The 27277-nt window shown below is 46.1% G+C and overlaps 2 protein-coding genes across 2 annotated transcripts; one reads left to right on the forward strand and one right to left on the reverse strand.

Annotated features, from left to right (window-relative positions):
- Positions 1–1221: 1221 nt before the first annotated feature.
- On the reverse strand, positions 1222–2191 carry LOC147992468 (uncharacterized). The gene is made up of 3 exons (XM_087539030.1): positions 2090–2191; positions 1804–2006; positions 1222–1711 (listed from the first exon to the last, which is right to left on the reverse strand). The coding sequence occupies exons 1-3, from the start codon at positions 2189–2191 to the stop codon at positions 1222–1224; spliced, it is 795 nt and encodes a 264-aa protein (XP_087395156.1).
- Positions 2192–4340: 2149 nt separating this feature from the next.
- LOC147992469 (uncharacterized) lies at positions 4341–5116 on the forward strand. The gene is made up of 2 exons (XM_087539031.1): positions 4341–5054; positions 5108–5116. Exons 1-2 carry the CDS (start codon positions 4341–4343, stop codon positions 5114–5116), a joined length of 723 nt encoding a protein of 240 aa, XP_087395157.1.
- Positions 5117–27277: the final 22161 nt, after the last annotated feature.

Here is a 27277-nt window from a genome sequence, read left to right on the forward strand (position 1 = left end):
GTCGAACCAACTGAGCAAATACCTTTAGTTGTTGATTATCATGAACAAGAAGAATCATAACTGGTGTGCTACGAGCATGGCCGATCTAAGGACTAGTGCATCACTCCCTTTGCAACCATAATTATGATTAGAGTAAAATACACCATAGATCCTAAAATGTATTCATGGTGTGTCAACTAGGTCCTAAATGTTTAAGAATGCATGTCTAAATCCTAATTGTTTTTTAAACACCCACATTCATTAGTTACTTAAAAGGTTATTACAACCATTTGTTAGAGCATACACCATGGAGGGCGAAAAACTATTACGAAGAACACCATCCGATCTAGTATCAAAACTATACTTCACAATCTCATGCGCCATCCCATTGGTCAGGCGGTTAATTTTAAAAACTTCAAAATTCTGAAGCAGCCTGGAAATGGTTAGAGCCTTCTTCTTCAAATCAACAAAAGGGGGCCTGTCAAGTTTTTCACTTGCAAGGAAGAAAGCAATAAAAGCACAATCAGTCCAACGTAGAGACCGACCAGGCAAGCCCCAAGCTCGGCTTCATTCACACTGGAATGCCACTCAATGAAATTCCACGAAGATGATGACACATCGTCGAAGAAAATCCTAACAATAAACCCATGCTCGCGACACCAATGCTCTCCACAAAACTGGCATATCAAGGTTGATCCTGATGTAATCAGATGGGGGAGGCTGCCAAACCATGGTAAAAGAACGGAGCAGTGGTGAACCAACCCATGATCCTGATGTAAAATGTTGTCTACCTGATGCAAATCAACTTGCCACGTGTACTTATCAGATGCGCACAGGACCCTCGGTGAATCGCTTTCTACAATTAGAACCCAAATTTGCATTTAGAACTTTTAAGACTTAGTTGATACACCTCGAATACTTTGCATATCACTCTTATTATTATTGCACTATTGAATTTGAAATCGGTGCTTTCGGGTTGTCATATGATGGACATCAGTTCATGTCACGTTGAACTATTTGTAGTGTTGAATTTAACTCTTCTTTTATTCCTGCTAAGTAATCAATCAAGCTCTAGATTTAGAAGAAAAAAAGTTAGAGATAACAAAACTTTCGCAACACCTAGAAAACAAAGGTGGCAAATGCAGTTATGCAAATGTGTTATTATAAAATAAATAAAGTGATACAAGATATTAAGTATCCAAGCGACTTTTCTTCAAAAAACAAGAAAATGATAGATGAGCTTCAAACATGGCTTGTGGGGTCAGCACTGGCCTTGGGCGACATGGCAGGCGCCGAAGGAGGAGGGTCAACATTGGCTTCTGACGACGCAGTAGACACCGGAAGAGGTAGGTCACCGGCGGCAGCTGCAGTAGGCGCCGAAGGAGGAAGTTCACCGGCGGCAGCTGCGGTAGGCGCCGAGGGAGGAAGGTCACCGGCGGCAGCTGCCTTCTGTTCAGCATTACTCGCAGGCACCGCCGCCGCCGGCTGTCCCATGGCGATCCCCGACTCCTGCGCGAGCGGCGACTTCGTAGAGCCTGCAACCGATGTGGCCTGCAGCAGGATGTACGAGGCGATCTGACAGACCATCGATATGACGAACATGACCGTGGCCGCCACGAACGGTCCGGTGCCCGGCGGGACGCATTTCCCGTCGTCGTCGGTCGGCAGGCCTCCGGGTGAGCTCACGATGGCCCCCACCATGAACAGTATCACCACGATGATGGAAAGGACCCTGCAAATTTGATATACACGCATGTCATGTATGCATGTATGTAAACCATCAACCAATCAACAGGTGCGAACTGCGAAGCATGCACGGGGTACCATGAGACGCTGGACAAGACGACGGCGACGATGCGCTTGGCCTCGCCGGGGATGCCCCACGACCGGCAGCAGCCGCAGCAGCCGGTGGCGGCGGTGGCCACGATCTGCGTCGTCAGCGCCAGCAGCATAGCCAGGACCCCGCAGCCCACCGCCGGCGAGCCATTGTAGTCGCACCACAGTCCGTCGTTGTTCGTAACGAATGACTGCATGCCCATGGACACACGGTTGGCGCGCAGGCATGCAAACCAAGAATCAATGGAGATGTGTGAGCGTTTTGTCGTCTAACCTTTGCCGCCGAGGCCGCGCCGGCGATGCCGAAGATGACCGTGACGAGGCCGAGGACGCCCACCGCGGCGCACGCCGCCACCATCCCTTTCGTCATCCCCATCGCTCTAGCCAGAAGATGTCGACTCTACTCTCTCAGCTCTAATTTCCTAACCCCTGGCAAAAACAAAATGTTTAGGTTTTCCTAACGAGGTTAATCAAGGCTTTTGATGCTCTATATAGAACCTTATGTATACGTATATATGATGTGTGTGCATACGAGGTAGCTAGGGTTATTTCGACGACGGTCCTGTACAAGGTTGATTCCTTGTTTCATTTCGTTACGTGCTATAAAGTTGTCGACTCCACCTATGTTTATATTGTTGGTGCTTAATTAAGCTGCATGCAAGCTGTTTCGCACACTGTGCGGGTACCAAGCTTTTGCATCGGGTTCTCAGTTGATCCGTCTAATAGTTGTGGACTTGGTCACGACCGGCAGCTGGCTAATTCTCTCTTTTTCCCGCAAAAGAAGCTATAATTCTCTTTTGTTATAACAATTTCAATATATTAACTAATTAGCTAATGCAAAAGCTTGCTAGGCGCACTTCTTTCAATATAGTAGTATTCAATACACTAGTAGAAAAAGGGTCAAACGTGAAGTACATTAGTTCCGGTTTGAATTTGAGCCGGCACTAATGTGTACATTAGTGCCGGTTCCAACGGCTAGCCGGGCCGCTCTCATTAGTACCGGTTCGTGGCGAACCTTTAGCACCGGTTCGTGCCACGAACCGGTACTAAAGTGAGTGGTGGCAGGATGTTGTCAGTCCGGGGCCCCTCCAGCACCTTTAGTACCGGGTCGTATCACGAACCGGTACTAAAGGTCGTCCTACATAGACCCTTCGTCCACCCGAGCTCGCTCTGTTCTTCCCCTTTCCCCTCCCCTCTCTGTTCTTTTCCCTCTTCCTCTCAAGCTCATCACACATTTTGCCCAAGATTTGAAGGCCCCCATCCATTCAAATGATCACAAAGGTTAGCAACTCTTTCCTTTCATCTCTCATTGCTAGATTAGCTCGTGCAATGATTTATATAGTGATTGATTTTTGAGTTTAGTAATTTGGGTGGAATTATATATATGTGCTAGTATTTGATTTATATGCAATTTGAGGTCAAAAATAACACTTAGTTTTGCATATGTAGGTGTGGTTTACTTAGTACCTTCTAAATCTCCGTCGTAACCACCGTCGATCGCTCGCAACGTCCCGTCGCCGGCACCACCTTGTGGTGAGCCTCTTGTTCATGAAGTTTTATATAAAAAATTGATGTTTGTGTGATTTGGATATATAGTTACTCGTATAATTATCTTACCCATACGTTGTTTGTTATGCATAGTGCCATGGTTTTGATATCCGTCCCCGTCGGCCCTTGTCCGGGTTATGATTCGGATGTGGTATATTCTCTTTTAAAACTATTCATTGCATTTCGTGTTTATGAAAAATTATGCCCATCAAGTTGACATAGATATTTCTATGTAGGAGGTAGTTGAACCCGAAATTCCAACCGACCCTATTGTTGAGAGGTTAAATTTAGTTGAAAGAGAAAACGAGGATTTGAAGAAAAAATTGAAAAGAATTGAGGGGGAGAAGATGGAATTGGAGTTGCATGTTGCCGATGTCGTCGCTGATCACAAGATTAAGATGAAGAAAATGCACTTGAAGATTAGAAAGATTAGAAAATATGCCATTCATAGTGAGGCTTGGTATCATTATGCTGTTGGATCAATTGTTACCTTAGTTGCGATCTTGATCGCATTTGTTGTCGCATTTAAATTCTTTAGCTAGAGAGTTATTTGTTTATTGCATTGAAGTGTTGTATGCTCTTTATGTATGAACTTTATGTATTGTATTAATTTGATGTTTTCGGTGCTGTGTATTGAAGATGAGCCGGCAATGGATGTACGATAACCGATGCTCTCCTGAGTTCATTAATGGCGTGCGTACTTTTCTGCTTGCGACTGAGGCAAACAAGCGAGCGGATGATTTTATGCATTGTCCATGTGCTGACTATAAGAATGGTCGCAATTACTCTACGTCAAGAACCATTCACGTCCACCTGTTTTAGTCCGGTTTCATGCCCCACTATAATGTTTGGACCAAGCATGGAGAAAGAGGGGTTATGATGGAAGACAATGAAGAAGAAAAGGACGACGACAGCTATCCTGGCCATGGTTCCCTGAATACGATGATACAACAATGATGAAAGAAGCTGAGCCGGTAATGCGGGAAGAAGCTGAGCCGGCAATGCGGGAAGAAGCTGAAGAAGAGGCATCGGATGAGCCCGTTGATGATCTAGGTCGGGCCATTGCCGATGCAAAGAGAAACTGCGCAAGTGATTTGGAGAAGAAGAAGTTGCAGCGCATGTTAGAGGATCACAAAAAATTGTTGTACCCGAATTGCGAAGGTGATAAGAAAAAGTTGGGCACCACACTGGAATTGCTGCAATGGAAGGAAGAGAATGGTGTATCTGACAAGGGATTTGAAAAGTTGCTGGTAATGATAAAGGATATGCTTCCAAAGGATAACGAATTGCCCGAGTGTACGTACCAAGCAAAGAAGGCTGTCTGCCCTTTAGGGTTAGAGGTGCAGAATATACATGTATGCCCTAATGGTTGCATCCTCTACCGCCGTGAGTACGAGGATTTGAACGATTGCCCGGTATGCGGTGCATTGCGCTATAAGATCAGCCGCGATGACCCTGGTGATGTCGAGGGCGAGCGCCCCAGGAAGAAGATTCCTGCCAAGGTGATGTGGTATGCTCCTATAATACCATGGTTGAAACGTTTGTTCCAAAACAAAGAGCATGCCAAGGCGATGCGATGGCACAGAGAAGACCGTAAGAAAGACGGAAAGTTGAGAGTACCCGCTGATGGGTCGCAGTGGAGAAAAATCGAAAGAAAGTACGGGAAGGAGTTTGCAGATGACGCAAGGAACGTATGGTTTGGTCTAAGCGCAGATGCCATTAATCCTTTTGGGGAGCAAAGCAGCAACCATAGCACCTGGCCTGTGACTCTATGTTTGTATAACCTTCCTCCTTGGTTGTGCATGAAGCAGAAGTTCATTATGATGCCAGTGCTCATCCAAGGCCCTAAGCAACCCGGCAACGACATTGATGTGTACCTAAGGCCATTAGTTGAAGAACTCTTACAACTGTGGAATGGAACATGTGTACGTGCGTGGGATGAGCACATGGGGGAAGAATTTGACCTAAAGGCGTTGCTGTTCGTGACCATCAATGATTGGCCTGCTCTCAGTAACCTTTCAGGACAGACAAACAAGGGATACCGCGCATGCACGCACTGTTTGGACGATACCGACAGTATATATTTGGCTAATTGTAAGAAGAATGTGTACCTGGGACATCGTCCATTTCTTCCGAGCAGGCATCCCGTAAGAAAGAAAGGCAAGCATTTCAAAGGTGAGGCGGATCACCGGACGAAGCCTCGCCACCGTACTGGTGCTGATGTACATGATATGGTCAAGGATTTAAAGGTGGTCTTTGGAAAGGGTCCTGGTGGACAACCTGTTCTGAATGACGCTGACGGACGCGCACCCATATGGAAGAAGAAATCTATATTTTGGGACCTACCCTATTGGAAAGACCTAGAGGTCCGCTCCGCAATCGACGTGATGCACGTGACGAAGAATCTTTGTGTGACCCTGCTTGGCTTCTTGGGCGTGTATGGGAAGACAAAAGATACACCTGAGGCACGGGAGGACCAGCAACGTATGCACGGAAAAGACGGCATACATCAGGGTCATGCAAGCTACGCTCTTACCAAAGAAAAGAAGGAAATCTTCTTTGAATGCCTGCTTAGTATTAAGGTATCGTCTGGCTTCTCGTCGAATATAAAGGGAATAATAAACATGGCAGAGAAAAAGTTCCAGAACCTAAAGTCTCATGACTGCCACGTGATTATGACGCAACTGCTTCCGGTTGCATTGAGGGGGCTTCTACCGGAAAACGTTCGATTAGCCATTGTGAAGCTATGTGCATTTCTCAATGCAATCTCTCAGAAGGTAATCGATCCAGAAATCATACCAAGGTTAGAGAATGATTTGGTGCAATGTCTTGTTAGTTTCGAGTTGGTGTTCCCACCATCCTTTTTCAACATCATGACGCACATCCTAGTTCACCTATGTAAAGAGATTAACGTTTTGGGTCATGTATTTCTACACAATATGTTCCCCTTTCAGAGGTTTATGGGAGTATTAAAGAAATATGTTCATAACCGTGCTAGGCCAGAAGAAAGCATCTCCAAGGGCCATGAAAATGAGGAGGTCATTGAGTTTTGTATTGACTTTATTCCTGACCTTAAGCCGATTGGTGTTCCTGAATCGCGGCATAAGGGCAGACTGGATGGAAAAGGCACGCTAGGAGGGGAACAAATAATATGTATGGACGGACATTCTCTCACTAAAGCACACTACACAGTTCTACAGAATTCCGCCTTGGTGGCTCCGTATATGGATGAACACAAGAATTTGCTACGTATATGACGGACATTCTCTCACTGAAGCACACTACAGGGTTTCAGACAAAAACTCATCCATTACAAAAGGCATTTCATTTTTTTAAATAACCTAAGCATTATCAAATTGAATATAATGATAAAACACACTAATATTAAACATAAAAAAAAAGAATCACTAAAAAATCTATTCTCAAAGTTAAGTTATTCACAAACTAGTGATTCACACAAATTTTAAATAAATCAAAATTTAAGCTATTCAAATTTGTAAACTACCGGTACTAACAGAAAGTTTGTAATTTTTTGTACCTAAAGCAAAAATATTCACAAAGAAACTCTAAATACAGCAAAAAAACAACTCAAACAAAAATAAATAAAGAAAAAAAATAAGAAAAAAAAAGCCCACCTACTGCGCCACAGCAGCCTGCATACGATTAGAAACCCAACCTGTTGTTGGGCCAGGATGCAGGCCCGCAAAGGCCCAGTAGACCCACATGGCAGCACAGAACATTTAGGCCCAGTAGGCCTGCTTTGGAGAGGAGCTCGAGGGAGCTACCGCACTGGGGCTTATAAACCAGTGCGGACGCCCCTCGACTAGCGAGGTGGGACTAAACATTTCGCACCGCACCTGCGCCAGCGCACCCCTTTAGTGCCGGGTGGTAGAACCAACCAGTACTAAAGGGGGGGCCTTTAGTACCAGTTGGAGCCACCACCCGGCACTAAAGGGGGTGCGGTTCCCGCCGCTTGGCCTGGCCAAAACAGACCTTTAGTACCGGTTGGTGGCTCCAACCGGTACTAAAGGTCCATCCTACATAACTAAACACTTCAAAAATTTCAGTTTCTCCTCTGCTTCTTCTCCTCTGCCCCGTCACCCGCCGCCTCCGTCTCCATAACCCTTGTCGCCGCCCCCGTCCCCGTCGTCACCGCCGCGCCGTCCCGGCCCGTCCCGCGTCGTCCCCGTCCCCGTCGTCGCCGCCCCGGCCCGTCCCCGTCGTCGCTGCCCCGTCCATGTCCCCGTCGTCGCCATCCCCGTCGTCGCCGCGCCCGTCGCCGTCGCCGTCGCCGCCCCCCGTCGCCTCTCGCCTCGCTGGTGAGCACACACACACACATAGTTAGTTATAGAAATTTTAGAAATGTTATAGAAATGTTAGAAATTTTTCTGTTTTTTAGTTATAGAAATAGTTAGAATTGTTAGAAAATTTTCTGTTTTTTAGTTATAGAAATAGTTATAGAATAGTTAGAATTGTTAGAAATTTTTCTGTTTTTTAGTTATAGAATTAGTTATAAAAAAGTTAGAAATTTTTCTGTTTTTTAGTTATAGAAATATTAGAAATGTTATACAAATGTTAGTTATATATATAGAAATGTTATAATTTTTTTTCTGTTTTTTAGTTATAGAAATATTAGAAATGTTATAGAAATGTTAGTTATATAGCATTGTTAGAAATTTTATAGGAATGTTAGTTATATAGAAATGTTAGAAATTTTAGTTATCAAAATCCAATCATTAAAAAAATGTTACTTTTTGCGGGCATATAACTAGTATTTGTTCTGGACGATGCCCGGCCCGCATCCTTGCCGTCGACCCATCCGCGACGACGTCCGGCTGACCCATGTCCGGGACTGGGCTCCGCCGGGCTGGCACTGGGAGGTGCTGCCTGGAGGGGCGCGCCGCTTGATGAGGAACCCGGCCCCGGGTCCCGTCGTCGACCCTGATCTCGCTTGGTGGCGTTCGCGTGGGCCAGTTTCGGTGCGGAGGGAGCCGGCCCCGCCGGAGGAGGTACGTCGCCGTGTCAGGGAGGAGGACGAGCATGTCCATCGCTACATGGTTGCGTTAGAGGGCGGCAGGTTCTCCAATACCTGGCAGTTTCTTCAGGGATCTCACTTCAGCTATGATCCTGTGAGGGTTCCTTCTCTTTGGGTGTCCACCGCCCGCGCTGAAGGAACCGCGAGTGTCCTAGATTCTTCTGTGGTATTCGATCTTTATTAGCTACCTAGCCAGTGATGTACTCGATATATAATATTCGAGACGATGTATTCGAGATTATATATTATTCGAGACGATGTATTCGAGATTATATCTATTATTCGAGACGGTGTATTCGAGATTATATCTATTATTCGAGATGATGTATTCGAGATTATATCTATTATTCGAGACGACGTATTCGAGATTATATTCGATGATGCTTATTATGTATTATGATTGATTCAGTTTTTCCTTATTAATTGATTGCATCCATGCATTGTAATTTGAATATATTTCTTTTGGATTAGTTAAACAAAGCCTATGGCGGACAATACCGGCAGAGAGGGAGAAAAGGCCCTGTTCAATATCATACGCAATCCTCGCGGGCCAGATGATGATCAGAATGAAGAAGATTATGACGGCTCCGAATATCTAAACAACACCGGGGAGGGTGATATGATATTCGATCGCGATGACCGAATTGATGAAGTCGTGAACTATGAATATGACGAAGAAAATGTTGATCTTGAAACAACAAAGACCGACGAGGTATATATATTTATATAAGCAGGCATCTGGTGATCATCACATGTTTTAAATGACTTGAAGATATATTAACGAATCGATCTTTCTTCTTTCAGCCATCCGGATCGAGCAAATCTTCAGGCAACAGGACGAAACGAGGCCCGAGCAAAAAGTTGAAGGAGGGCGTAAAGTACAATATCGAGGCAATCAAACCTAATGGCGAACCATTCGCGCCTAAGAAGATCGCGGACAAGTTCGTTCGTCAGTGCGGAGTGTTGGAAATATGCCTAGAGGCAATAATAAAAGTATTATTATTATATTTCTTTGTTCATGATAATTGTCTTTATTCATGCTATAACTGTATTATCCGGAAATCGTAATACACGTGTGAATACATAGACCATAATATGTCCCTGGTAAGCCTCTAGTTGACTAGCTCGTTGATCAACAGATAGTCATGGTTTCGTGGCTATGGACATTGGATGTCATTGATAACGGGATCACATCATTAGGAGAATGATGTGATGGACAAGACCCAATCCTAAGCATAGCACAAAGATCGTGTAGTTCGTTTGCTAGAGCTTTTCCAATGTCAAGTATCTTTTCCTTTGACCATGAGATCGTGTAACTCCCGGATACCGTAGGAGTGCTTTGGGTGTATCAAACGTCACAACGTAACTGGGTGACTATAAAGGTGCATTACAGGTATCTCCGAAAGTGTCTGTTGGGTTGACACAGATCGAGACTGGGATTTGTCACTCCATATAATGGAGAGGTATCACTGGGCCCACTCGGTAATGCATCATCATTATGAGCTCAAGGTGACCAAGTGGTTGGTCACGGGATCATGCGTTACGGTACGAGTAAAGTGACTTGCCGGTAACGAGATTGAACAAGGTATTGGGATACCGACGATCGAGTCTCGGGCAAGTAACATACCGATTGACAAAGGGAATTGTATACGGGGTTGATTAATCCTCGACATCGTGGTTCATCCGATGAGATCATCGTGGAGCATGTGGGAGCCATCATGGGTATCCAGATCCCGCTATTGGTTATTGACCGGAGAGTCGTCTCGGTCATGTCTGCTTGTCTCCCGAACCCGTAGGGTCTACACACTTAAGGTTCGGTGACGCTAGGGTTATGAAGATATGTATATGAAGTAATCCGAATGTTGTTCGGAGTCCCGGATGAGATCCCGGACATCACGAGGAGTTCCGGAATGGTCCGGAGGTAAAGAATTATATATAGGAAGTGTTGTTTCGGCCATCGGGACAAGTTTCGGGGTTATCGGTATTGTACCGGGACCACCGGAGGGGTCCCGGGGGCCCACCGGGTGGGGCCACCTGTCCCGGGGGGGGCCACATGGGCTGTAGGGGGTGCGCCTTGGCCTATATGGGCCAAGGGCACCAGCCCTACTAGGCCCATGCGCCTAGGGTTTCCACCACGGAGGAGTCCAAGTGGTGGAAGGCACCCCGAGGTGCCTTGGGGGGAAGGGAAACCCTCCCCTGGCCGCCGCACCTAGGAGATTGGATCTCCTAGGCTGCGCACCACCCCCCCTTGGCCCTCCTATATATAGTGGGGGAGAGGAGGGATTTCATACCTCAGCCTTTGGTGCTTCCTCTCTCCCCGTTACGTCTCTCTCTCGCAGTATAGGCGAAGCCCTGCTACTGTGACGCCCTGCATCCACCACCACGCCGTCGTGTTGCTGGATCTTCATCAACCTCTCTTCCCCCCTTGCTGGATCAAGAAAGGAGGAGACATCATCCGTTCCGTACGTGTGTTGAACGCGGAGGCACCGTCCATTCGGTGCTAAGATCATCGGTGATTTGAATCACGTCGTGTTCGACTACATCATCCCCGTTCTTTGAACGCTTCCGCTCGCGATCTACAAGGTACGTAGATGCATCTAATCACTTGTTGCTAGATGAACTCCTAGATGGATCTTGGTGAAACCGTAGGAAAATTTTTGTTTTCTGCAACGTTCCCCAACAGTGGCATCATGAGCTAGGTCTATGCGTAGTTCTCTTGCACGAGTAGAACACAAAGTAGTTGTGGGCGTTGATTTTGTTCAATATGCTTGCCGTTACTAGTCTTATCTTGATTCGGCGGCATCGTGGGATGAAGCGGCCCGGACCGACCTTACACGTACTCTTACGTGAGACAGGTTCCACCGACTGACATGCACTAGTTGCATAAGGTGGCTAGCGGGTGTCTGTCTCTCCTACTTTAGTCGGATCGGATTCGATGAAAAGGGTCCTTATGAAGGGTAAATAGCAATTGGCATATCACGTTGTGGTCATTGCGTAGGTAAGAAACGTTCTTGCTAGAAACCCATAGCAGCCACGTAAAACATGCAAACAACAATTAGAGGACGTCTAACTTGTTTTTGCAAGGGTATGCTATGTGATGTGATATGGCCAAAAGGATGTGATGAATGATATATGTGATGTATGAGATTGATCATGTTCTTGTACAAGGAATCACGACTTACATGTCGATGAGTATGACGATCTACAAGGATGATCATGGAGCCCCAAGATGGAGATCAAAGGAGCTATGTGATATTGGCCATATCATGTCACTATTATTATTTGATTACATGTGATGTTTATCATGTTTTGCATCTTGTTTACTTAAAACGACGGTAGTAAATAATATGATCCCTTACAACAATTTCAAGAAGTGTTCTCCCCTAACTGTGCACCGTTGCTACAGTTCGTCGCTTCGAAGCACCACGTGTTAATCGGGTGTGATAGATCCTTTCGTTCACATACAACGGGTGTAAGAAGTTTTACACATGCAAAAACACTTAGGGTTAACTTGACGAGCCTAGCATGTGAAGACATGGCCTCGGAACACAGAGAGCGAAAGGTCGAACACGAGTCGTATGGAAGATACGATCAACATGGAGATGTTCACCGACGATGACTAGTCCGTCTCACGTGTTAATCGGACACGGCTTAGTTGACTTGGATCGTGTAACACTTAGATGACTAGAGGGATGTCTAATCTGAGTGGGAGTTCATTAATAATTTGATTAGATGAACTTAATTATCATGAACTTAGTCTAAAATCTTTACAATATGTCTTGTAGATCAAATGGCCAACGTTGTATTCAATTTCAACGCGTTCCTAGAGAAAACCAAGCTGAAAGACGATGGCAGCAACTATACGGACTGGGTCCGGAACCTGAGGATCATCCTCATAGCTGCCAAGAAAGATTATGTCCTACAAGCACCGCTAGGTGATCCACCCGTCCCACAGAACCAAGACGCTATGAACGCTTGGCAGACACGTACTGATGACTACTCCCTCGTTCAGTGCGGCATGCTTTACAGCTTAGAACCGGGGCTCCAAAAGCGTTTTGAGAGACATGGAGCATATGAGATGTTTGAAGAGCTAAAAATGGTTTTTCAAGCTCATGCCCGGATCGAGAGATATGAAGTCTCCGATAAGTTCTTCAGCTGTAAGATGGAGGAAAATAGTTCTGTCAGTGAGCACATACTCACTATGTCTGGGTTACATAACCGCTTGACTCAGCTGGGAGTTAATCTCCCGGATGACGCGGTCATTGACAGAATCCTCCAGTCGCTTCCACCAAGCTACAAGAGCTTTGTGATGAACTTCAATATGCAGGGGATGGTAAAGACCATTCCTGAAGTATTTGCTATGCTGAAATCAGCAGAGGTAGAAGTCAGGAAGGAACATCAAGTGTTGATGATGAATAAAACCACTAAGTTCAAGAAGGGCAAGGGTAAAAAGAACTTCAAGAAGGACGGCAAGGAAGTTGCTGCGCCCGGCAAGCAAGCTGTCGGGAAGAAGTCAAAGAATGGACCCAAGCCTGAGACAGAGTGCTTTTATTGCAAAGGGAAGGGTCACTGGAAGCGGAACTGCCCCAAATACTTAGCGGACAAGAAGGCCGGCAACACCAAAGGTATATTTGATATACATGTAATTGATGTGTACCTTACCAGTACTCGTAGTAACTCCTGGGTATTTGATACCGGTGCCGTTGCTCATATTTGTAACTCACCACAGGAGCTGCGAAATAAACGGAAACTGGAAAGGGACGAGGTGACGATGCGCGTCGGGAATGGTTCCAAGGTCGATGAGATCGTCGTCGGCACGCTACCTCTACATTTACCTACGGGATTAGTTATAAACCTCAATAATTGTTATTTAGTGCCATGTCTGAGCATGAACATTGTATCAGGATCTCGTTTAATACGAGATGGCTACTCATTTAAATCCGAGAATAATGGTTGTTCTATTTATATGAGAGATATGTTTTATGGTCATGCTCCGATAGTCAATGGTTTATTCTTAATGAATCTCGAGCGTATTACTACACATGTTCATAGTGTGAGTACCAAAAGATGTAAGGTTGATAATGATAGTCCCACATACTTGTGGCACTGCCGCCTTGGTCACATAGGTGTCAAACGCATGAAGAAGCTCCATGCAGATGGACTCTTAGAGTCTCTTGATTATGAATCATTTGACACGTGCGAACCATGCCTCATGGGAAAAATGACCAAGACTCCGTTCTCAGGAACAATGGAGCGAGCAACCAACTTATTGGAAATCATACATACTGATGTGTGCGGTCCAATGAGTGTTGAGGCTCGCGGAGGCTATCGTTATGTTCTCACCCTCACTGATGACTTGAGTAGATATGGGTATGTCTACTTAATGAAACACAAATCTGAAACCTTTGAAAAGTTCAAAGAATTTCAGAGTGAGGTTGAGAATCAACGTGACAGGAAAATCAAGTTTCTACGATCAGATCGTGGAGGAGAATACTTGAGTCACGAATTTGGCACACACTTAAGAAAATGTGGAATAGTTTCACAACTCACGCCGCCTGGAACACCTCAGCGTAACGGTGTGTCCGAACGTCGTAATCGCACTCTATTAGATATGGTGCGATCTATGATGTCTCTTGCCGATTTACCGCTATCTTTTTGGGGCTATGCTTTAGAGACTGCCGCATTCACTTTAAATAGGGCTCCGTCGAAATCCGTTGAGACGACACCGTATGAATTATGGTTTGGGAAGAAACCTAAGCTGTCATTTCTAAAAGTTTGGGGATGCGATGCTTATGTCAAGAAACTTCAGCCTGAAAAGCTCGAACCCAAGTCGGAAAAATGCGTCTTCATAGGATACCCTAAAGAAACTTATGGGTATACCTTCTACCTCAGATCCGAAGGCAAGATCTTTGTTGCCAAGAATGGGTCCTTTCTAGAGAAAGAGTTTCTCTCGAAAGAAGTAAGTGGGAGGAAAGTAGAACTTGATGAAGTATTGCCTCTTGAACCGGTAAATGGCGCAACTCAAGAAAATGTTCCTGAGGTGCCTGCACCGACTAGAGAGGAAGTTATTGATGATGATCAAGATACTTCTGATCAAGCTCCTACTGAAATTCGAAGGTCCACAAGGACACGTTCCGCACCAGAGTGGTACGGCAACCCTGTCTTGGAAATCATGTTGTTAGACAACAGTGAACCTACGAACTATGAAGAAGCGATGGCGGGCCCGGATTCCGAAAATGGCTGGAAGCCATGAAATCCGAGATAGGATCCATGTATGAAAACGAAGTATGGACTTTGACTGACTTGCCCGTTGAACGGCGAGCCATAGAAAATAAATGGATCTTTAAGAAGAAGACAGACGCGGATGGTAATGTGACCATCTATAAAGCTCGGCTTGTCGCTAAGGGTTATCGACAAGTTCAAGGGGTTGACTACGATGAGACTTTCTCACCGGTAGCGAAGCTGAAGTCCGTCCGAATCATGTTAGCGATTGCCGCATTCTATGATTATGAAATATGGCAAATGGACGTCAAAACGGCATTCCTTAATGGTTTCCTTAAGGAAGAGTTGTATATGATGCAGCCGGAAGGTTTTGGCGATCCTAAGAATGCTGACAAGGTGTGCAAGCTCCAACGCTCGATTTATGGGCTGGTGCAAGCATCTCGGAGTTGGAACATTCGCTTTGATGAGATGATCAAAGCGTTTGGGTTTACGCAGACTTATGGAGAAGCCTGCGTTTACAAGAAAGTGAGTGGGAGCTCTGTAGCATTTCTCATACTATATGTAGATGACATACTTTTGATGGGAAATGATTTAGAACTCTTGGACAGCATCAAGGCCTACTTGAATAAGAGTTTTTCAATGAAGGACCTTGGAGAAGCTGCTTATATATTAGGCATCAAGATCTATAGAGATAGATCAAGACGCCTCATAGGTCTTTCACAAAGCACATACCTTGATAAGATTTTGAAGAAGTTCAAAATGGATCACTCCAAGAAAGGGTTCTTGCCTGTTTTGCAAGGTGTGAGATTGAGTTCAGCTCAATGCCCGACCACGGCAGAAGAGATAGAAGAGATGAGTATCATCCCCTATGCCTCAGCCATAGGTTCTATTATGTATGCCATGTTGTGTACCAGACCTGATGTAAACCTTGCCGTAAGTTTGGTAGGAAGGTACCAAAGTAATCCCGGCAAGGAACACTGGACAGCGGTCAAGAATATCCTGAAGTACCTGAAAAGGACAAAGGACATGTTTCTCGTTTATGGAGGTGACGAAGAGCTCGTCGTAAAGGGTTACGTCGACGCTAGCTTCGACACAGATCTGGATGACTCTAAGTCACAAACCGGATACGTGTATATGTTGAATGGTGGAGCAGTGAGCTGGTGCAGCTACAAACAGAGCGTCGTGGCGGGATCTACATGTGAAGCGGATTACATGGCAGCCTCGGAGGCAGCACATGAAGCAATATGGGTGAAGGAGTTCATCACTGACCTAGGAGTCATACCCAATGCGTCGGGGCCAATCAAACTCTTTTGTGACAACACTGGAGCTATTGCACTTGCCAAGGAGCCCAGGTTTCACAAGAAGACAAGGCACATCAAGCGTCGCTTCAACTCCATTCGTGAAAATGTTCAAAATGGAGACATAGAGATTTGTAAAGTACATACGGACCTGAATGTAGCGGATCCGTTGACTAAACCTCTCCCTAGGGCAAAACATGATCAACACCAGAATTCCATGGGTGTTCGATTCATCATAATGTAACTAGATTATTGACTCTAGTGCAAGTGGGAGACTGTTGGAAATATGCCCTAGAGGCAATAATAAAAGTATTATTATTATATTTATTTGTTCATGATAATTGTCTTTATTCATGCTATAACTGTATTATCCGGAAATCGTAATACACGTGTGAATACATAGACCATAATATGTCCCTGGTAAGCCTCTAGTTGACTAGCTCGTTGATCAACAGATAGTCATGGTTTCCTGGCTATGGACATTGGATGTCATTGATAACGGGATCACATCATTAGGAGAATGATGTGATGGACAAGACCCAATCCTAAGCATAGCACAAAGATCGTGTAGTTCGTTTGCTAGAGCTTTTCCAATGTCAAGTATCTTTTCCTTTGACCATGAGATCATGTAACTCCCGGATACCGTAGGAGTGCTTTGGGTGTATCAAACGTCACAACGTAACTGGGTGACTATAAAGGTGCATTACAGGTATCTCCGAAAGTGTCTGTTGGGTTGACACGGATCGAGACTGGGATTTGTCACTCCATATAACGGAGAGGTATCACTGGGACCACTCGGTAATGCATCATCATTATGAGCTCAAGGTGACCAAGTGGTTGGTCACGGGATCATGCGTTACGGTACGAGTAAAGTGACTTGCCGGTAACGAGATTGAACAAGGTATTGGGATACCGACGATCGAGTCTCGGGCAAGTAACATACCGATTGACAAAGGGAATTGTATACGGGGTTGATTAATCCTCGACATCGTGGTTCATCCGATGAGATCATCGTGGAGCATGTGGGAGCCATCATGGGTATCCAGATCCCGCTGTTGGTTATTGACCGGAGAGTCGTCTCGGTCATGTCTGCTTGTCTCCCGAACCCGTAGGGTCTACACACTTAAGGTTCGGTGACGCTAGGGTTATGAAGATATGTATATGAAGTAATCCGAATGTTGTTCGGAGTCCCGGATGAGATCCCGGACGTCACGAGGAGTTCCGGAATGGTCCGGAGGTAAAGAATTATATATAGGAAGTGCTGTTTCGGCCATCGGGACAAGTTTCGGGGTTATCGGTATTGTACCGGGACCACCGGAGGGGTCCCGGGGGCCCACCGGGTGGGGCCACCTGTCCCGGGGGGGGCCACATGGGCTGTAGGGGGTGCGCCTTGGCCTATATGGGCCAAGGGCACCAGCCCTACTAGGCCCATGCGCCTAGGGTTTCCACCACGGAGTCCAAGTGGTGGAAGGCACCCCGAGGTGCCTTGGGGGGAAGGGAAACCCTCCCCTGGCCGCCGCACCTAGGAGATTGGATCTCCTAGGCTGCGCACCACCCCCCCTTGGCCCTCCTATATATAGTGGGGGAGAGGAGGGATTTCATACCTCAGCCTTTGGTGCTTCCTCTCTCCCCGTTACGTCTCTCTCTCGCAGTATAGGCGAAGCCCTGCTACTGTGACGCCCTGCATCCACCACCACGCCGTCGTGTTGCTGGATCTTCATCAACCTCTCTTCCCCCCTTGCTGGATCAAGAAAGGAGGAGACGTCATCCGTTCCGTACGTGTGTTGAACGCGGAGGCACCGTCCGTTCGGTGCTAAGATCATCGGTGATTTGAATCACGTCGTGTTCGACTACATCATCCCCGTTCTTTGAACGCTTCCGCTCGCGATCTACAAGGTACGTAGATGCATCTAATCACTCGTTGCTAGATGAACTCCTAGATGGATCTTGGTGAAACCTTAGGAAAAATTTTGTTTTCTGCAACGTTCCCCAACAGTGGCATCATGAGCTAGGTCTATGCGTAGTTTCTATGCACGAGTAGAACACAAAGTACAATATCGAGGCAACAGGACGAAACGAGGCCCGAGCAAAAAGTTGAAGGAGGGCGTAAAGTACAATATCGAGGCAATCAAACCTAATGGCGAACCATTCGCGCCTAAGAAGATCGCGGACAAGTTCGTTCGTCAGTGCGGAGTTCTTGTGAAGGACCTACTCCCGATCTCCCTTCAAGAATGGAGAGAGCCATCAAAGCCATGTCCAGGAGTTACTTTTGTCGACGACAGACAAAAACATTTGCTTTGGAAAACGCTCATGGAACATTTCACCCTACCAGATCATTTCACAAAAGCAGATGTGGACAAAGTCAAGGACCATGCTCTTAGGAAGATGGCGGTTGCATTTAAGAACCACAAGATTCGTGAATGGGCCAAGTACGTCAATGGAGGAAGCAAGACTCTAGTATTCGAGGGAGTACTAGAGAAGCAAAGTGCTCGTTGGGACGATTTCGTGAAATTCAAGGATTCTGAATTATCTAAGGAACGGTCGAGAATAAACAAGGCCAATGCCGCAAAAAAGGATAAGTTCCATAAGCTGGGGCCAGGTGGCTATGCGGTGGGATTGCCTAAGTGGGATAAGTCTGAGAAAGAGATGCTGGATGCAGGTGTCACTCCAGAAACATTGAGCTGGCCCCCCAGGTGCAGGACTTGGTTCTATGCGCATGGGGGAGAGTTAGACCCGAAGACAGGCAAAGTTTCCAAGAAGGCATGTCTGGACGGAGCCGAAGATAAGCTACTTGTTGCAATAGAAGAGGCTCGATCCGGGTTGTTCGAGCCCAACAGAGAGAACGCCGAGCTTATGCGTGCACATTCCTGGAGGTGGTGGTTGATGAGGTGGTGGATCAATATTCGGGGCTAGAGCTTGACATTCCTGGAGGTGACGATGAGCACACACTAGGAGAGGCCAACCATCGTATCATCCTATGGAGAAAGGATTGCATCATCTTTCCAAGGCCACCAACACCGCGTCATCCGACTCCTCGTCGCAGTCCGCCACCGAGTCAGCATACTCCCGCTCCTCCAAGTCCACCAACGCGTCAGGCCACTCCTCCTCCAAGTCCGGCACAACTTCAGGCCACTCCTCCTCCAAGTCCGGCAAAGAGTCAGGCCACTCCTCCTCCAAGTCCGGTACAGCTTCAAGCAACTCCTCCTCCAAGTCCGGCACAGCTTCAGGCCACTCCTCCTCCTCCAACTCAGCCACGTCAGCCGTCTTCGCCGCCTCAGCAATCACGAAAGAGAGACGCCTCAGCTATGGTGCGTAGCGGTACAAGTCGAGGTAGTACTGCAGGTACAGGCGGAGGCAAGTGATTTCAATATGGTCCAAGAAGCCTCGCGCCTCTTCCGTAGAGGCCTTACGACAAGTCCGAGGAGGAAAACGTAGCCATATCGAAGGCCGAGGTGGAAGCCCATTTTGCACCGAAACCGCCACCGTCGCCAAGGGAGAAAGTGCCTGTGGAAAAGATTGACCACTTCATTCGTATGGCTAGACCACCAGCTCCCAAGCCTGTTGACTCAGACTATGAGTGCCACATCAAGAAGTTAAATCGAGCACGTCTACAGAAAGAGGCGAGCTCGAGCTCGAGCAAATCAGCTGGCAAAAGGAGCGGTAAAACCGTTCCCCAGCTGGGAGAACAGGCGGCACAATCAATCCCCCCGCTTGTTATGCCAACAACACATGAGAGTAGGCGCGTCCAATATTATTGTGGGCAAACCGTTAACGTTCCCGGGCTGGGCGATGTCGTAATAACCGAGGAGCATATTGCGCAGGCTGAATCGATCGGGATCACTGTTGGACAACTCCTCGATATCGAGCCCATGTCTCCGACTAGAGAGGAGGAAATAAAACGGAAATATGCCCGGGGCCAACCTTTGGTCGAGCCAGAGGAGGTCAATAAGCTCCCAACGAGAATGTATGCATTGCATCAATGGTACATGGACATTACCAAGATTTCCAATCAAGAGTCCGTCATGGTGAATGTCAACGAGGAGCATTACTACCATAAGAAAGCTGTGACCGTTGAGTATTCAGAACTTTTTCAGCTATACAATAAAGACGCACTCGACAAATCTATCATCGGTTGCTATTGTCTGTAAGTGATTTCTTTCTGTAATTTAAGTCTCAAGCTAGCTGATCATTTTGATCAATCATTACCTGTAATTATCCTCACTATATTCTTTCTGTGGTATTATGCAGGATGAAGATTTATGAAATGAAAAAAGGTGGACGCTATGGCATTGGGTTCATTGATCCAAATACCATTAATGAATACACATGGAAAATAGATCCATATCACGCAAAATGTGTAGAGGAAAGCATGCTACAGTTCTTCAAGGAACTCAAATACAATGAAGATATACTACTTCCTTACAACTTCCAGTGAGTCACACTGTCTTGTACTACAAATTCTGTTTTTCCCTACTAGCTGTAGCTACATGTTTTTGCTTACATATGCCCGCTTAATTAAGACATGCAAATGTGTGTGCATGCAGATTTCACTGGATCTTGTTAATCATTAAAGTTGATCAAGGAACAGTTGAAGTACTAGACTCGCTACTTAAGAAAGCAAGTGACTACGGCATCGTGAAGGGGATAGTCAACAGGTAATTTCAATCATTATTAACTATATCTCGGCCTATTTTATTAGTTCGTCATTTCCTGATAACAACTATTTAATAACCCATTTATTCATTTTCTTTGTCGGCAGGCAGGGCTTGGGCAAAGTTCATCAGGGTCACTCCATGCCCATGGAAACAAAGTCTGAAATGGTATCGACCCAAGGTAAGTAATTAAGTAGTACTCCCTCTGTAAACTAATATAAGAGCATTTAGATCACTAAAGTAGTGATCTAAACACTCTTATATTAGTTTACGGAGGGAGTACTACCTAGCTGTCATCTCTTTAATACTCATGCTTGATTAATTATTATCTGATCAAAATTCCATTCTCGTAAAGGCCCTGAAGCAGGCGCCGGGGAATGATCTATGTGCATACTACGTTTGCGAGAACATTCGCATGATGGCGTCCAAAGGAGCAAATCTCAAAGACAGGAGTGGGTACGATATCGATTGTCAGAACACTATTCACAACTTTTACACCATTATCGATATCTAGTCACACAACTAATACACATGCATATTGATCTCCTTCTTAACAGTTCAAAGAGGTGCGGGACAAGCTCCTAGCACAGGACCGCATAGAAGCAATTCAAGAGGAAATAGCGGGATTTTTGCTCGACCAGGTCATAGATCCCAAAGGAGAATACTATTACCCGCTACCGCCCCCATGAACCACTTCCAATTGTTATCGTGCTCCGAAGGCACCAATTAGCTAGGCTAATGCTACTGGCTCCGAAGGCACCAATTAGGAGAAATTGTGTGTGTGTGTGTGTGTGTGTATACACATGTGTGTGTATATATGTGTGAATTAATTAATGGTGGTTGTGAGACATTCGATGATATATATATATATATATATATATATATTATGATCAGTCGTTCTACTAGAAATTCTATTTATATATATGCATAACGTGTACAATATGTAGTATCGTAAAATACCAGCAAACGAAAAAGAATTAAATGGAAAACACAAAATTAAATGAAAAAGAAATCATAAACCCAAAACCCCCCAAACATTTTAATACCGGTTGGTGACACCAACCGGTACTAAAGGGCTCCCTGCCCCGAAGCTGGCTCGTGCCACGTGGTTGCCCTTTAGCACCGGTTTGTGCTGAACCGGTACTAAAGGGGAGGGGGCCTTTAGTGCCTACATTTTAGCGCCGGTTACCAAACCGACACTAAAGGGCCTTACGAACCGATGCTATTGCTCGGTTCTGCACTAGTGATATATTAACTTTAAGTCCAAAAAAATCAAAAAGTACTCAAGTTTTTTTGGCAACAAGGACTGCTTCGTGATGGAATGACATTTTTGAAGGTCTAGGAATAGTGTTCCAAAATGCTTTCAAAAATAGCAATTTAGGGGCATCACTTTTTTGGCCAGAGCAATACAAATGTTGTGCTTCATGAAACTTTACATACATGAAAACACTCACTAATGTTTATTTTTAAATGATATTTTTTATCCTTTTCGCTATTCATCCGGGTGCATCCAAAACTCCATGTCCTTCTACTCACCTCGTAAGAGCATCTCTAAGCGGACACCCATTCACCTCGCCAGCTCTACATTTGTCCCAGCGTACTGCCCGGAGGGGGCCTGGACAGAAAAACATTCTGCAACTGAACCCTTCACTTTCAGTCCATATGTCCGAGCAATATGACACCCCCATTACTAAGCCCATATGTGGGGCGGAAATGGCAGTGGCTGGATACTTTTGGACGCGTCCAAGTCAGACCAGCCCACCATGACCCCATAAAACCTCACCGCCACCCCACCCTGGACCCCTAACTCACTCTATCTCCTCTGCTCCTAGATCTGTCCTATACTCTCGCTCCACTCCGGTGTCATTCCGGCCGTCCCTCGCCATCATGTTCGGTTCCGGCAGCGAATCCAGATCTGAGGCAGATCCCATTGACCGAGACACCCTCGCGGCAGACTACGTCAAGGAGTTCTCTGCCCGCGTAGCCATCCACCGTTCCCGGATGGAAATGGGCGGTCGTCGAGCTTCGTGGCCTCCGCGATGACCCAACAATGCTCTTGCAGCTATTCGATCGACCGTTGCAGCTCGCAGATGTCTATGTCGCCCCTGGTGACCTAGCAGGGATCTTCCAGCCCTGGATCGTCACAACCGGCAAGAACTCCCTACCGGCACTAGGTGTTGGCCCCCAGTCCTCCGAGCCCATAGTGGCTCCCTAAGTCCAAGGCACGACCAACTTGCCGTGCCAAGCAAGCGTCTCGGGTAGGATCCAGTTGCTTCGGTCATGTCTGCGGGTAGCTCGTCGAGGTCCGCGCCGCTCCCTGCACTCTGAGTCAAACAAAGAGTTGTTACTTCACGACGACTTGTGTCGTTCCTTGACCAGCACGGAGATGGACACCCGCTGCCACTACCACAAGAATGCGAACATCGCAACAGGGCATTGAGGCACCGGAGTGGCTGGCAGATGAGCAACCCGGCACCGCTGCCAAAGCCCGTTGCCTCACCGTGGAGTAGGCCCACACTGCCCGGCGTCTCTTCGGGCTCCCCTCCTCCGCTAGCTCCTCCGCCGACTCTGACGCCCCCGGATAATGATCCCCTACGTCGTCTTTGAGATGTACTGTCGCCACCTCAGAGATGACATGGGCAAGGTCAAGGTGGCCACGATCATATCCTATGAACTACTAGAATTGATGTGTCCTTTTGTGCTTGTATGGAACGTTGTTTGTGGTATGTGCTCTTATGTGATGATTCGATGTATGTGTGCTATGTGTTAATCAACATTGCGTATGGTTTTATGGATTTGGGTTAGCGCGCTAAGCGTGTTCGACATATGGGTGGCCAAAATCCCTATCCGAATAATCCAAAACCCCTATGAATTTATTTATTTTGAATTGAATACCCCTATGAAATGAGTGATTTCGCTATGGAATTCGTTTGAAAGGTACCACTACTATTTATTTTTTTGAGGGAAAGGTACCACGACTAAAATCCTCGTGCTATCTCGTATGGGCCTGAAGTTTTTTTTTTTCCCTATGTATATGTGCACCGAGCTGCTACGCTCACACAGGCTTCTTTCTTCCTCAACCTCCTCTGCTCCCTCCTGCTCCTTTGCCCAGGCCCCTCTCGGCCTCTGCTCAATGGAGTGGCCGACGAGCGAGGATTGATGCCCGCTACTGAATTCCCTGAATTCCTTCTCGTTCCTCTATTTTTCCCCCGATCAATTGACGCCCTAATCTCCCTGATTTTGAGCCTGTGTTGTTGGATCGCAGGTCCTGGTCGCAGCCGTGCAGCTAGACGGCGCACACCGGAGCTCGGGGTACGCAGCCGCGGCGGAGCTGCTCCGGCGTAGACCCGCGGCCTGGTGCTCTACTGCCACTCCTGCGCTTTCCCCATTACTCCCGTTCCCCAAGTCGAACTGGTACTACTGAACTGCACCCATCTGGCCGATCTAGTTCAGACATCAGAGTTAGACATTTTCCACTGTGGTGCGGTTTTCTACAGTGCTGGATTTGCTTGTGCACCTTGGGCCCTTGTGGTTAAATTTTTTCCCAGAACACATGCTGTCAAGATTAATAGTCAGTGCACCCTAAACCATCATCTCTAAAAAAAATCTTTTAGACCTATGTAGTTACTTCTCCCTGTCTCCAGAATGACCGCAGGATCAAATGATTCACATGGTGACTGCTACAACTTGACGAGAAGTTAAGGCCTGCCGTGAGGGCGTGTAACTGCTAGTAGTGTTCAGATTTGCTTCACATCAGACCTTCAGCAAACTCCAAACATAATGCAGAAGTTCAGCTACAATATTGTACAGAGTTGTGGAGCTTAGCCCTTCAGAGGTCGTGAGATATCGAAGTACATCTCAGCACATAAGAAATAGGAGTAATATTTATGACCAGCAGTCCAGCATCAAGCAAACTCAAAAGTACCACACTCCAAGACAGGATAACAAAACATAACCACATAGAACAAGATTCAAACTTAGACACACGTGTCTCAGCACAGCAGTGGGGCCGTCAAGAGTGGAAGAGCGATGCATGCTACAGTCGAGGTAGAAAGGAGCCAAGGGGTCCGCACCAGCCACAGCGCGGAGAGAGTTCAAGTGTAAGTGAACTTGAGGCAGTCCAACACTCGACTCCTGAAGGCAGTGGAGACGAGGTCACTGGATCTTGAGACTGTTGGAAAACGAAGCTTCATTCTCCCAGCCTGCATCCGAATTAAATTACTCAAGGATACAATGAAATGAATGACCAAAATATCATAAATTAATGTTTACAAAAGGTTTTCTGTGAGAGTGATGTATGCCATTTACCTTTGCATTTATTTATAGCTGTGAATCTGAAATCACAGTTCATTCGATTTCCTTGCAGCGGATACTCGCAATCTTTGGCCAGCTTTCTCCATCGGGTGTTTGGCAGCTCTCCTTCAAGCGCTCACAACGCCGAACACATATATGTTGAAGGGAGGATGGTAGATCAGGTAAAGATGATATGTTGGGGCACCCGTAGATACCAAGCTTTGTCAGACTGGACAGACACTTCAGATTTATTGGCAGGGACCTCATTTCACTACTATATAATGACAGGTACCGCAGGGATGAGAAATTTGCAGATTCTTCGAATGAAACAGATGGCTCCTTGCAATTAATAAGATTGAGGAATTCTGGAACTGTAAAACCTTTAGCCGAGAGCATGTGGTTGAGTATCACAGGACTGCTAACACTGAGTGATTTCTGCACCCGAAACTGTGAGATGCACTTCGCTTTGAGCTTCGGGACATCTTTTAAATATACGCTGTGAAGTTGCAGGAAAGACAGTCCTTCAATAAAGCACAGATCAGGGAGATCTACTAGTCTTAATGATGCAAGGGAGGTCAGATGACCAATTGACAAGGATGCAAGGCCTCCACAGCCACCCATGTCAAGATCTCAGGTGCGGTAGACCACTACTGAAGAAATTAGCTCCAACCACGCACCGGGATGTAATGAGCATCGTAAGTGATAATGGCATTTCATCTGCTCCACGTGCCAAGTCTAGAGAAGGGCAGGAGTAAAATCTGACATCCAAAAGAGAGGTAGCAGCTCGTAAACCCCCTAATGACCTGAGACACCAGCAAGACTCGATGCACAGGTAGCGAAGCTCTGTCAAATGTTGGAGGACCTCTTGAGATGGAAGTGTAGTCAAAGTCATGATCTTATCTAAGGTCAGCATTCTCAGAGAAGTGAGAGTATTAAGGCAAACAACTAATGCCCCATCTGTAATACTGCATGAATAAAGATGAAGTTGGGTAAGTTGTGATGGTGGAACCAGAGGCAGCCCGATGCTTCTTCCATAAATGAGTCTCATCCTCTCCTTGTGGCAACATATCCATGCATTGATGCTATCCTCTATCACAAATTCCTCTCTTTCTATAACACTTCTAATGTTTTCAACACCTGACATATCTACATCCATCAATACCATCAACTGCTCCAGAGATGAAAATTCCGATGCTATTATGTCACTTGTTTTTGATACTGAACCCTCACTTGATATCAAAGGAAGATTTGATAACAATTGTGTAAACGAGGCTTCTGTATTCCCAGCCTGCAACCAAATTAAACAAATGAAAGATACAATGAAATGAATGAACAAAGTATTTCAATGATCAAAATATCATAAGATAATGTCCACAAAAGGTTTTCTGAGAGAGTACCAGTATACTACCTTTCCATTTATTTGTAGTTGTGGATCTGTGTAAGTGTATCTAGTGCCACCCCTAGTTGGTTTTGGAGTATTGACGACAAACCTAGTTGAGGGACTAATGTGTTTGTAAGAATTGCAGGATAACACAGGTAGAAGTCCCTCATTGATTCGGTTTACTACCAGAGATGACCCCCAAAAATGTACGAAGACATTGAAGACAATGGTGGTATATGAAGATATTCACATTGAATACTATGACAAGAGAAGACACTACGTGAAGCCAATGGAACTCGAAGACTTAGATCTTTCGTAGTTCTTTTTCATTTGTGTTGAGTCACAGGAACCACCGTACTATTAAGTGGGGTCCAAGAGAACCAGTCAGAATGACTGGAGTGATGCCTAATTCAAAATCCTATGTCTTCGAGCAAAGACTATGAGAGCAAATCTTGTCCAGAGTCGGACAAGTCAGCTTTACTTGTAGCCCAAGTAAAGTTGCCGTGTGAGTTCAAAATCTGACCGTTGGAACACGTGTCAGTTCCTTAGTGACCCAGGGTCATTTCGGACAAATCAGGTTGGGTTGCCCAGTGGCTATAAATAGTCCACCCCCTACAACCACAAACGGTTGGCTGCTCAGATTTCAGTGCACGGCTTTTGTCGTTTGAGAGCAACCCACCTCGAAGCCTTTGAGAGAAAATTCCTAGCGAGGAGAAAAGCCCTAACCACCCAGAGCCAGAGTAAATTGGGCATCACTTAAGTCTTCTTGTCTGAGTGATCTGAAGACTTATTACACTTGAGGACTGTGCATCCTCCAGACGGTTAGGCGTCGCGTTCTGAGCATCCAAGAGAAATTGTGGATTGCCGGTGAACGAAGTCTGTGAAGGTTTCGGAGTCCACCTTGAAGACTTATCAGAGTGATTGGGCGAGGTCTGTGTGACCTTAGCTCAAGGAGATTACGGTGAGGACTGGGTGTCCTGAGCTGCGTGTTCAGGACTGGGTGTCCGGGACTGTGTGTCTTTTGGTTTAAATA

This window comes from Triticum urartu, chromosome 1A (genome assembly GCF_056163025.1).
Source record: "Triticum urartu cultivar PI428250 chromosome 1A, HENAU_Tu73, whole genome shotgun sequence".
Lineage (NCBI taxonomy): Eukaryota > Viridiplantae > Streptophyta > Magnoliopsida > Poales > Poaceae > Triticum > Triticum urartu.